Genomic DNA, 13,995 nt, shown 5'->3' with positions numbered 1-13,995 from the left:
TAAATTAAAGTGCCTGCATTATACAAGTGGCGCAATACTCCTACCTTTAAGAACCTTGTGCTCGATTGGAACCAAGGGGCCCCTACGCCTGTCACTGGCGAACAAAGCTCGCGCACTCTGCATCGAAGCTTAGAACCAGTGTTGGGGCGCAATCGTTTATGCGAACATTATTATATTCGATTAGTTACTGCAAATTTTGTGTTTTAGGCCCTTAAATCAATCAGGTATCTCAAGAATACCACATCGTTATATTGCTGCATGATTGAGTTCGATTTTGATAAAATATCGGAAACAAAAGTGTGCATAAAAATTGCCTCGCCATAACAAAAAGGTTTAATAACATTTTAGAACCAAACCCATATGTCGCACATGACAGGGTAGGGATTCAGTGCTCCGCCCTCTCCCCCTGATTGGAACAATGAATTATTAGCAGTGGCTGATTTTCTACTCGCCGCTACCACATCCAGGCGCTATAGTATATGCGTAAAATAGCCAGCAGGAGTTATCCGCCAGAAATTTGTATGGCGAAAGACATCTAATGCGGGTTTTCTCAAAATTAGGAACTTTTCATGAAAAACTATTTGGTATCGGTTATGTAGAAAGGTGTCCGCTACTACGCCTACCAAATATTTTTTCGATGAAGGTGCTTAATTTTGAGAAATCGAACCTTAGATGCCTTTCGCCATACTGATTTTAGAAAGTTAACTCCTAGTGTGCCGCTGTGAGCACGCTCAAAGCAGGCGATTCATTGATTTGACATCAAGCGCGCCGTTCCAATGAATCGCCTGCTTTGAGCGATTTCTTGCGGTTAACTTACGCTGGCTATTTGCGCATATACGATAGCGCCTGGAAGTGGAAGCGGCGAGTAGCAAATCAGTCACTGCCAATAATTCATTTTGACACTGCATCTCTTTGTTATGAGTGCAGCCTCTTTAATCTAAATAAATAGAGGTAATTAGAAGGGAGGGGCTTTTAGAATTATATACACACTCAGTTAAGCTCGGCATTTTTTCATTTTTTCACCAAGATTGCTCGGTGCCTATCTGCTAATATCTCAGCCGAAAAGTAATTTGTTTACTGCGGCATTCAAGGGAGCCGCCGTAATGATACGTCGATGCAGCCGATATTTCAGCAAACGAAATTAAATAAACTGAGATTTGCACAGCCGAGATCGGTGAAAAAAATTAAGTGTGAGTCTTTCGGTACATTTAGTATACGAGAGAGGTAAATAATCAAGGCCATAGTGCCATCGTGCCAATTTTAAATAGGAAACAATAAGACAGGATTCTCCGTCGAATTCAATTTGCCACAAACAAATCGGTTAGCTTAAGTGCTTGAGAAATGAGTCAAGGCGATCGGGCCGATTTTAAATAAAAAGGAACGGAATGAGATTCCCTGTCGAATGCAACTTGTCACGGGCAAATCGGTTCAGGTTAAGTTTGAGAAACTGCATATATCCATTTGGACAAATTTCGAGAAAACACAAAAAAACTGACACCAAATCTTTCGATTTCTTCGATACAGATCAATAGTTTTTGGCAAAACTCAACACCCTTCCAGTGCAAAAACTTCCAGCAGTACTCCATAATTGATCCTTAAAGTGCGTGCACCTATGTAGTTTCTCGAAAAAAAAAATCATACATTGGGTGAGTTGTCACTACATTGTTGACTTCTAGAATCATTGAACTTGACTTGTGACGCAATTTTGGAAATATTTATTATCTCCCCTTGCAGAAAGGTTGTGTCGTTCATGTTATTGGATAAATGTTTGAGTCTATTATTTTCTATTTCTATTAATCTGGACCTAATAACTTTAATGTCTAGCCAAGTTTCCTCTCCCATCTGTTGCTTATTCATGTATTCAAATAATTTACTACAAAACGTAACTGCCGGTGACGTCCAGCCGTCTTTGCAGTGGACGTCCTAACGTCCCAAACTAGCTCACCACGGGATTTACTTCTCAGGGTCAGCTATAGGCCTGCTTGAGGGACACAACGACATGAAACGTGGAGAAGTGGGGGACAATACACCAAGCTATCAACGCAATTGCATGCCAGGGAAGCGGGTAATTAATTATAGTACTAGATACAGTTTACTTATTTATTTTAAATGGGTTCTCTTCATTTTTTGGGTTTTAGTGGTCAGTTTGTACCGTTGCGGCCGATCGATGCTTTTCCTTACCGGTTGCGGTTGGTCGGAAATCCGCCGGGCGGGTGGTCCGGTGATAAGACTTTCGGTGTCCGTTTCGTATGGGGTTCGAATTTGGGATAGATTGGAGGCTCGGCTGGAGCTTGACTTGGTCGCATGCCTGGAACGATGTATCGGCAGATAGATTCCATGGCCGGATACGATAAACGGGCAGCTGAAGCCGGAATGGATCCTGTAGCGGGCGAGGGGCTAGACGGGGCTCACGGCTTTTAAGGTGATTCGCTAGGTGGTGCTGAAATCTCCGTCCGATGCTTAGCAGGGTCTGAGGGGAATTCGGTATCAGCCAGCAGACGACCGAATTTTCACTCACTCGATGAATATGACCGTTACTATAGCCAGTGAATACGCTTGCGGGTAGAGCTGAATTCCCTGGCAGGCTCGTGAATAGGATGGGAAATCAGCTAGAGGTGGACTGATGACACAGTTCGAAGCACACGCGGATACAGCAATCGAAATGGACCGAGAGGTGTCACGTGGCGCCTGGATTGCACCATATCACCCTTTGTTGTGGTCGGGTAGAAGCTAATCGTCCAGGTTAGGTCGGAAGCCCCCCACCCCTTTCCCAGGTAGGAAAGGGGTGGGGGCTTCATGATTGCACTGAAACCGAGACCAAATTATCAGTCTTACTTTCAACTTGACCGGGGCTCACTTTCTCCGCCCGATTTTACACCCTTCGCGATCTGCTGCGTCCGCATTTTTCAACGTCCTCCAACGAACTCCCTGTTTTTGTTTTGTTTTTTTCATCCTTTCCTTCTCCATCTTTTCGCTTTCGCCCGGATCTTCCACTGGCTTTCTGATATTCACCCTTATTCTCGTCGGGGTTGGGTTGAAGCGTCGCGTTAGTTTTTACACTATGAAGACGGAATACCCAAATAGATGACAATTCCGCCTTACGGGTACTTCATGCACAGTCTCACAGGATAAGAGCGATTCATTCAACTGTGTCGATATTTATTGTTATCGTATTCGGTCAGTGGCGTAGCCAGAAAAATGGTCTGGGGGGGGGTTTTCTGAACATTTTTTTTTCGAAAAAAAAATTTCTTCCAAAAATTTTGTCTCTGGGGGGGGTTTTGTACCCAAAACCACCCCCGTGGCTACGCCACTGTATTCGGTAACAAAAAATAACTCTTTTCGCATCGAATTTTTGAATTCAATTCCCAACTTTTCGTTTTGTTTGGGATTTCCTTTAAAAATGTCACTCCACCATCGATTGAAATCTACGTTTCTTATTCTCTTCAATTTCCACGCCTCACAAGAAATCGCATATTGTTCAGAGATTTGATCGCTCTTCCCTTTAGTATCAGCTCATTCTGATCGACCCTAATTCTCATAATAATACCGCAATGATCCGAAAATGTCACTGGAACAGTAAGAAAATTACTTATTTTAGCTACAAAAGAACGAGGAGCGTAGAATCGACCAATCCTTCAAGCCGAATTCAGTCTATAAAAAGTGAATTCGTTTTTCTTAAGTATTAAAGCAACGTCTTTACATTCACACATGTCAATAACTTGTTTCAGTCCCGTGCAATAGTTTTTTTTTTGTTTTTTTTTTTGCATAATGCAGTTCAAATCTCCACCGACAACATTCGTGTAGCCTCCACTTGTGTGCTGTTCAATATGTTACAGTTACCCAAGCACATGGTTGGTTGAACCGCCAATTTTACGCTTTGATATTTCTCTAATTTAACAAAACAATGGCATGAATGAGAAAATTTACGATGAAGTTACAAAATGTTTAAGTTTCAAATTATTTTCCGAGACCTGGAATGTATTTTATTAGTCAATGTGGCTTGAATGCTCTGGTAGGGGATCTAGTAGAGGATTTGAATTTGTTCAAATTGCAATCCGATCTGTTTCCTTATTTATTTTATCAATATTTTATCAAAAGTCGAATGAAACATATATTTACAAACTGACTAGCATCTCTATACTTTTTCAACATGTTTATATCCCAGTTACTCTGGCTGGTGTTGATTTTTTTGTGGCTTCGAACTGGTGGTGATGGCTTTCGGGTACTGATTGACCTAAAATTATGTTTATATAGTACATAATTTTGCAGTACACAAAATGCCAATTTCTTCAAATTAGCGGTATTCATCTGGCTATATCTCAAAATTTGGACTTGTTAGAGCATATCTGAGGACAGATTCGGATTCAGCGAGCCAAAATCTACTGACACATCAATTAGTTTTGAGGACCCGCAAAAGGTTAAATTTTGTTCCCCTGTGTAATTATCTCGTTCCTTATTACGGTTCGTGCCCGAGTATGCATAGATATTCACATTATTGATGTGATTCACTACTATTGATGTTATTCTATAACTGGCATCAAGCAAAGGCTGAGCAACGCTGAAAGAATTTCGTATCAAAATAGAAATCACAGAGCCCTTCTCTTCAACGTTAACAATAGTGCGATGGATGGGGATAAAAGAAAAATTCGTGTAACACACTTCTTGCAAAAATAGTATGTCAATATCATGAACATTAACAAAATCCCTAAGCAAAAATTTATTGATAGTTGTCGTACTGCTGTTCAAATTTAAACTACCTACACTCACTACAAAATTCATATTATCTTTCAAATGCTAAATCACTCATTAACTACGATCTCCTCCTCTTCATTCATTTGCTCCGTAAATTCAACTAAAGCTGGAGTCACCGGATCATCCAGCACTGGTAACCCACCTGGTTTGGAGAGTTTCATCTGCTTCGACTCAAACGGTCCTGGGCTTCGCTCACAAGAGTACCGTTCGTAGTGACCACCACAGTCTGCTGATCCATATCTGTATTTGAATTCTCCGAGTCAGAACATCCGTGGTTCTGTCCCTTGTTCCGTGATTTATGTCCCCTGTTTGACAAGTTTTCACCATTACCTTTTATTAACTCTTTCACCACCGACCCTGCGTCTAAATCTCCCTCGACGACATTTGATTTTGCTCCACCGCCGAGCAAAGGCTGATAACAACATGATTTCAAATTGATAACACTTTGTGTTATCATTGTTATCATTTTGTTATTTTGTTATCAAATTAAAAAATGACTAATAACAAAGTTAGTAATCACTATAATTGACAAAAAAAGAGAATGGTTTATATTTTGTTATTTATTGGTATAGGCTCGTATTCTAACCGGTACATATAATATAATGAAAAAAAGTTCACTGCACATGTTTTTTTAGTATTTATTACTTACAAAGGAAAAAGTGACTTATTAACAATATTGTCCCTAGTTTACTTGTGTGTTCGGTTTACACGACGAAACATAATTTGTTTTACAAGACTCATTTTGGACTTCTGTGTTGACACAAATTCGAATGTTTTTGGTAACTTGCTTAAGATAACATTGGTTGGTTTCTTTATATGAATACATATTTACACTTATCTTAGCTGTTGAGAGTTTAAATCCAATTATGTAGATTTTGTTATTTCTATCCGTCAAAACGTTTTTTATGCGAAAAAAGTTTTCATCAAGATTTACATAAGAGTCGTCGTATGCTAAGTTTTTACACGCTTCTCTGGTACAATACTGAACGTTATCAAATGTAAATTTGGAATGATAGCTGAACTCTCTCTCATAAATATTGTCTTCAATAATCAATTCATTAGGCAATTCAAAAAGTAGTCTTTGGTCAAATTTCAAATGCAAGATAGATTTTGTTTGCCATAAAGCAGCATGCCAAGAACTGATTTTTAGGTTGATGAACAATGATTTGTCATGACAAATTCTGTTGTAAACGTATTTATTTGTAATTTGTATTACAGGATGATTATTGCCTGTTCAAAATCCTAAAATCATCCCATTTCCATTTTCGTATGGATAGAGCGATGAATTCCATAACGCTCCAAAATTTCTAACACATTCCGCCAAATGTGTCAATATATGAACATTAAAAACCATGTTTTCTTCTCCATACAACTTCCCAAAATCACGAACAAATCGCTTTAATTGATTTTCGACCTTATCGATAGTTTTTTCTGCCAAGTAAACGTCTAATAATTGGTAAATGCAGCTTGAAAGCAACATGAAGTGATTCAAATATGCTTGCGGGAGAAGACCTATCATGCATGGATAAAAATAATGAAATAACATGTTTTCCCAATCACTTGCTTTGTTTTTCTTCATATCTTCGATTTTACCCGGGTAACGAGAAAAAGAACTAGGCACTTTAATGTTTATCATCCGATATTCTACTTCTTTCAGCTTTTGGCCAACGTAATACGGCTTGGCATGATTGGCTGAAGCTGTGCAGAGCTCCCAAATTTGTCTCACCACACCGAGCAGAACACTATAGAGATGAGTGACGTTTAACGCTCGCACACTGATGTGCAATTCGGCATGTGTAAATACATGTTTGTTTTCCTTCTGCTCATAACCTCAAAATTGACCGAGTCATCACAATGGTTGCGAAGGAGTCAAAAAATATATGGAAATATACTCATTTTTATCCAAACTTTGCTGAGTAGCACCATCTAGGAGTGTTTGTTTTCCTTTTATCGCCACTCACACATTCGGACGTGAGAATCTCAATGCATGTAGTCGGGTGGGAAACCTAGAATATAAAGTTAGGCATAATTAAGTGTCACATAATAGGTTTTAAGAAGTTGATATATCATATTACCTGCAACTATGTCAAAATAAGGAATCGATAGAAACACTGAGAGACCTTTGATTCCATTTATTGGCTTTCCTGTCTTGTGAACTTCTATCATTTGACGTCTGGTCTCAGAGTGATTTCTACATCGAGAGTTTTTGTAAGGATAACGTAATTGATTTCCGAGAACGATTTTCCCTTCGTGAAAACAGAGCGAACAACCAAATTTCCCATTAAACTGAGTCGAGTTTTGTAATTTTGGTCTAGCCACGGAATCCAAACAGTTTTGAACAACGACAACTTTATATACTTCAGATCCTATGATAATTCCATTACTCAACTCTATGGTTTCTTTACAAAATTTCTTAAAGAATAAAGGTATGTTCGGCTCACCTTTGCTTAACCATATTGCAGCAAGTAACAAATTGTTTTTGTCAAATCGAATCCGTGGTGGGAGGTTATTGATCGTGAGAAATATTGGGTAGCAGGGTTTATTGATGCTCCAGCGATAAGCAGCAGCTCCATCAGTGTTAACTGATAGTGTAATTAGCTTTTCAGGAACTTTCGCTGATATTTGTTTGATGATTTTGCCTTGACTTATATCACTGACAGCTTCTGAACGAACTACTGTTTGATAATCGGATATTTCTTTCTGATATTTGAGCATCGTTTCTCTTACCTGTTGTTCAATAGGAATAGTCATGAAAAAGTCGAAACTTTTGCTTCCACAATCAGGCAAGGGACAAACATCATTTGCAGTTGGGGCACATTTCCCGATGCAATATTGACATTCAGTGCAGAAATATATACGGTAATGATTATATGGATCGGGAAACGCGGCAGAAAACGTTTCAAAACTTTCGGCAAACAGTTTAAATCCTGCCATCACATTCAACATCCGGAGCAAATCTACTAATGCACTTTGAGTAAGATGATGTCTTATGAAAAAATTAAGAACCATCAATTGAGCCTCTCCTACGGTCACTGATGATTCGAATTTAATTTTCTTGTTTTTATCGGGAACAATCTAAGAAACAATTAAACAGGGATGGTATTACATACTTCCAAAAATTGAACATTTTCGTCATACCGTCTCATTTAATTCAAAGCAGCTACTTTTTCCAAGTTCTGAATGATAGTCGATTCCTTCCTCACAGTTCCCATTTCCACCGGATGATGTAGAGATGTTTCCGGAAGAATCGATGAAACTGTCAGATTCTTCGAAAGTGTTACGATTCGAACTGTCTTCTCGAACATCCTATACATCATTACGAGGCGAAGATGATAGTTCTTCTGTATATCTAGAATTGTCAAATAGTGAACCTTCATCTTCTGAGGCATGTTCTGGATACGGCTGAGTTGGTTGCACGGAACGTGATGAATTATCATCAGATTGTGAGCTGCATGCTACGGTTTGTTTTTTCGCTAAAAGATATAAATTATGAGACCAAGCAATTGAGATAGACAAATAAAAGTCTCCTTATGTCCATACTTGGAATGGAAGAATTCTTTCGCAACATAGTAATGTCTTTTATTTCTTTTGACATCCATAACTATGCCTAATTGAAATAATCAACACGATGACAACATAAAAAGCAACGATTTGACAGTTTTTCTTATCTAGCGCAATAAATCAGATGAGCCCATTCAATTTTATCAAAGGTCTCCTGTTAACTGGAAGTATGAAAACAGAGAACCTATTGCGGTTTTTGTCACATGGAATTGAGTGAATATGTCCAACAGTTGAAATCGCCCTATCAAACGAATACTGGATACAAATACAAAAAAGGATTTTTTTTTTCTTGTGGTTTGAGCTGACCAAATGAGAAAACATCAAAGTGTTTATATTTATTATACGGGGTGTTAACGAATGTTGCGCGTGAAATTTGCAATGTTGACAGTTTGAAGCAGCATTAGTGATGATCGATTTCCATCCGAGTGAAATAAAATCGATTAATTGCTTTGTTTTATTTTATGTTTAACTCGCCTTGAAGAAGCTGTGCTCTGCCATCTGGTGGAGATGGACGTGTGCGTGAAATTACTGTATTTCGACATTGTGAAGATAGGAAGTACCGTAATCCGGGGGGAACATTGATCATTTTTTTAATTGTTTTGTAAGTATTTCCCCCGTAAATTAAATCATAGCTTTTTTCATATTTTTAAAACGAGTACTGCTACATGTAGAACGTATAAGGCTGTTGTTCTTGATTATTTTATAATTTTAAACTTGGTTTAAGAATGTTTTTTGTAGAGTTTTTTGATTTTTTTAATTTTTCAATCAATCATTTATCTATACAGAAAGTGTATGCTAACGCCTTAAAGTAGGCTATTATAGTTGAAACCTCTTACGCTGAAGGGATGTTCATCAATTGTTTCGAGAAAGACATCAACACCGCTAGTGGAATTATCTGGTGTTTCGTCAATATAAGTCATAATTTTGAAACAAATGATATGAACTAACCAAGAAAATAAGATTGCTTATCACATAACTATAGGTACGAGCTTAATTTTTTTTGTTATACTTGTTTTGAGTGCTTTTTTGGTAGCTTGCTGTAAGTTCAAATATTAATGTTGATTTTATTGTTAAAATTTCGACGAAATATGAATTCAAATTTATCCGAAGGTTATATCATTCAGCAGCAAATTTAGACAAGTTTAAGATACCTAACTCACAATAAGTAATTGTGATAACAAGAAATAGTATTTTATTCATTTCTTGAAAATGGTGAAACTGATCAATGTTACCCCGGTGATCATTGTTCCCCCGCAATACGGTAGGTATATTTTATAATGCATTTTAAATGTTTTTAACAGTGATATATTGAAAACTTTTAATTACGTATGGTTAGAGTTTCGGAAAACCACATGTTAGGCTATTTGTCAACACATGTTTTGACGTGGGACTACTTCTGTGTTTTCTATATTGCGGTACATTTTTGGGGGTCTCCAGTAGCCTTGCGAGCAAAGGCGTAGGATTGCCATTCCGGAGATGACGAGTTCGATTCTCGGTCCGGTCTAGGATGTTTTCGGGTTGGAAACTTTCTCGAAACCCAGAGCATAGTGTATCCTTGTACTTGCCACACAAGATACATACGTACATACTCATGCAATGGCTGGCAAAGAAAAGCAGGCCAAGTTCCAGTTGGAATGTAGAGCCATTGAAGAAGAAGAAAAAGAAGAAGAAGAAGAAGGCATTTGACGATTGTGAAAAATCAATAAATGTCACGAAAATATCGGTTATATCTTTGATCGTTAATATCTCAGCCGGTTTTTGATGGATTTTTTTCACCCAGATTTTGAGACGATGCCGTGTCGTGACTTGACACCGCGCTAAAATTGGTTTGATTCAAGTTGTAATTCTTATTTGAAGAAAACTCAGTAAACTATTGTGTATACCGAAAACTCAGTAATTATTTTTACCAAAAGTCATGCCATTAAACATCAATCATTACCGAAAACTCAGTACCAAAAATTACTGTAGACTGTAATTTATGAAAAACATTGCAGTTATTTCCAATGAAATTACTCATTTTCTCGGTAATTTTTACGTTTTACGGTGCAAAACCACAAAAATAACCGAACAATGGAATCGATAAAAAGTGTGGTAGTCAAAATATCATTACAAATACAAAATTTTATACAGATAGAAGGTCGCACACTAATTAATAATTAATAATCTATTTTTTACATATTTATTTGAAAAAGCCATTTTAAAAAAATTTCCTTCATTCCGGCTAGATTGGCAAAATATTGCGATTTGCAAATAAAATTAGCATTGCAGACAATGATGATGGGTTGTTTTTGAGGGATATTAACTCAGGCGGTGCATTCCAGACAACCTGCAAGCAACTTGCAAAGGAACGAGCTGTCAAATTTCGTGCTGATGTGTCTGTTTTAGGCGTGTTATTCATCGGATTCACGTTATTTTAAGTTTGATGTCGACATAGGTTGTTTCATAAGGGCCAATGTCGCAAACGTAAACAATGCATTTTCCTGCAAATTCCTCATCCAGTCTACATTTTGGTACCTATAACTCTTGATATAGGTTATTATACCAACCAACCAACTTAATCGTATATAATGCACAGATTGGCTATATACGTACCAAAGTGGAGGCGATATAGGTACATACGAGTTTTATTTTACGATTTTTCCCGACATCAAAAGAACATTATTACGATTAAGCATTAAAATATAGAAAATAAAAAAAACTTGTCAGCACAAAGTCTCGAACATGCGATCTTTAGATTTGCTGGCGAATACTCTACCACTGCACCATACTGCACATCTTGAAGGGAGAAGGATTTTTGTTCAACATAAACTACACAATTTATATCTTTACAACTGCTTGAAACGTCTACAAGCCATTTGGACTGAAGTGGTTTCGATTGTATTACGATTCACGTAGACATTCATTCGCACTGATATAGGATATTGCAAGGAATATAAGTCATTACGAGTTTTTATTTACACAATTACGATTGGTTTTCACTACGGTAAAAATTATCGTATACGATGCATTCAATACAACATTGTTCGACAATAATCTGACAAAGTTTGATGTGGAATGCGATTTAGATTTTTGATGGACGCAAATGCGACTTTATTTGCTGTTTGTTTGACCACTCCCAGCTAACAACCACTTGGAACTGGTGGCGCTCCGCGCCTTCTGTAAAACGGAAGTGGAAAATACCACCAGAAGTCTCTAATCTTCCTGAAATCAGCAGAAGAAGTCAATGTTTACGTTTGCGACTTTTGCCCTTTTGAAACAACAATGTCAATGTGCACATCGGAGCAGTGGTGCTAATATACTTACTATTCAGTGGAAGTATGTCAAATCTTGGCACTTTATTTATTAGTTTTATCATCCTTTCCTTCAAATGAATAACTTTCTATCGCAATATCTTAAATGTGGAGTAAAACCTCATTATATTTTGCTTAAATAGCATGACAAATCAATACAACTTAGATTGTAACATAATCTTTTTTAAAGATAAAATACCTAGCAACACTGTATGCAAGATATTTTGCATGTTTGCTGCAACTTCGTGCATTTGGCGAACTAATAATTACTTTACATAAAAGCACACAATAGAACGTAAACTACAATCGGCAAATTAGAATTATCATAATGGACAACAAAATAATCGATTAAACATAATCGTATAATCGAATATCTGAAAACATAGAACATCCCTAAGTTCACTCCATGTCACAAATAAACTTTTAACCACGAAAAACGTGTCGGCCTGTCGGCTACTGCGTGATAATTTTTTGAAAATCGTTTGTAAATCGCGAAAAATTAAAAATGGGCCGTAAAAAAACAACGGCGGCCAAAAAACGTGTGCTGCGAAGTGCTACAAACAATAACATTGCATTTGTGGTGGAAACTCTTCCGGAATTGAAGGTAAGACAATTTGATCAATTGTGACCATAACCTAATTGATTTCAAACTTTTAGGAACCAGCGAAACCATCGGCGGAAAAAATTGCCAAACTGGTAGACCCGAAAATCGGCTTGGATTCATACTTGGAAGGAACTGGTACAGACACGGACGAAGACTATTTGCCAGAGATGCCAACCCCGAAAAAACCGCTTATTCGGACGTACTGCCGCAGAAGAACAATCGACGATTTGATGGCCGACTGGGACATTGAAACGCAGAATATATGTACCTATAGTGATGGAAAAGAGTTTGGAAGAATTAGCTACTTCAGACAGCAGCGAGCGCCATGGTAAGTTATTTGTTTTATTCTTCAGAGATAATAACCCATTGATTATTTTTTAGGATGCTCTTGTGGAATGGCCGAGACCACCATGAGCCATCCGGTAAATTGAATTTAATCCGCTGAATTGTAATCAACAGGTAATTTGAAACAATGGTCTACTTTTTCAGATACGTCCGAAAACGCTAAGAAAAAGGAAAAGCATAAACTGACGGCAGAAAATGCTAAACTAGCAGCACAAAACGCCAAGTTACAAGAAGCACTTACGTCGAAGCTTCTGCCAGAGCCAGAAGTTCCTTTTAAAAACGTCACGGGTAATTTCCTGGATCCGGATTTGCTGCGGCAGCTTTCAATCGAAGCTGAAACGGATTATCTTTTTGTTAAATTCGTTATGCTACGATTGTGGCCAGATGGATTCTTCGGGCGATCTGTAACAGGTCGTCCATCTAATAATCCTTCTGGTCGGTCAAAACCAACTAAAACATCTCAAAACGGAACTGTAAACGAGGGAACAACTTGCGATGCTGGCAGTTCCATCGAAAATACTGCATGTCGCGGAGAGAATATGGAAAATGCAACGCAGGCTCCCAAGCAACCTCTTGAGAAGGAAAAGGTGGAGTTTGTTTTTTGTAAGTATTGTATAGAAGTATGCTTTTTTGTGTGTTTGTTACGAATATTTATTTCCATTTTTCAGCTTGCCTGTATCAACGCCGCATTTTTTTGCGAGATGATAGTTTGACCGCCCAAGTTCATGCCAAAGCCGGCAAATCGCTCATGACACGAGTTATTGCGAATGCTTCGCGTAAACATTAATTTTTATATTCGTCTTCATTACCGTTTGAGCCGAAACGTGTTCAATATTTTAATTTGTTTTTATTATACGTAATTATATTTGTTAAATCTCTATTACCGCAGTATGCAGGTGCAGAAATGATAAAATAGAGCTGTTACATGAACAATGTTTTTATTACTTCAAAAGAACCGAAAAATGTATTTGTTATCAGTAAGAAAACAAAGGATCAAATCGATAACTAAATTTGTTATCAAATAAGGTAAAAGGTCTAGCTGTCGTCCTTAAGAAATGATAACTTAATGATAGCAAAATATATTATAAGGCAGAGTAATATGCGTTACAGAATATGTTATCATCATGAACTCAATGATAACTAAGTTTGTTATCGTTATAATATTTGAGGAATAAAATTATGTAATTATTTCTGTTATGTTGGCTGTTAATTCAGGCAAATTGATAACAAACCCTGTTTTCGAACAAGTGATAACCGGATAGCAGAGTTTGTTATTATTCAGCTATTCTTTTTTGCTCGGGTTCTTTGTACTACTGTTTGCAGGGTTTAGACTTTTCGTTACAATGAGACCAAAGCAAGCGTTTTTCGGGCCCAGGGAAAATCTTTTTTCATTGTTTATGTTGAGGATCATCTTTCAGCCATCAATCTTTTCTCTAGAATAAG

At 37.5% G+C, this 13,995-nt stretch overlaps 1 protein-coding gene across 1 annotated transcript; it reads left to right on the top strand.

Moving 5' to 3' along the window:
- The first annotated feature begins 12,039 nt into the window (after positions 1 to 12,039).
- Positions 12,040 to 13,485, top strand: LOC134223287 (uncharacterized). The gene is made up of 5 exons (XM_062702438.1): positions 12,040 to 12,207; positions 12,261 to 12,535; positions 12,589 to 12,629; positions 12,697 to 13,155; positions 13,221 to 13,485. Exons 1-5 carry the CDS (start codon positions 12,109 to 12,111, stop codon positions 13,337 to 13,339), a joined length of 993 nt encoding a protein of 330 aa, XP_062558422.1. The 5' UTR covers positions 12,040 to 12,108; the 3' UTR covers positions 13,340 to 13,485.
- The last annotated feature ends 510 nt before the right edge of the window (positions 13,486 to 13,995 follow it).

The sequence above is a fragment of the Armigeres subalbatus genome, chromosome 3 (assembly GCF_024139115.2).
Source record: "Armigeres subalbatus isolate Guangzhou_Male chromosome 3, GZ_Asu_2, whole genome shotgun sequence".
Lineage (NCBI taxonomy): Eukaryota > Metazoa > Arthropoda > Insecta > Diptera > Culicidae > Armigeres > Armigeres subalbatus.
Note: the sequence above shows the minus strand (reverse complement) of the source record. Positions and strands in the feature narration are given on the sequence as shown.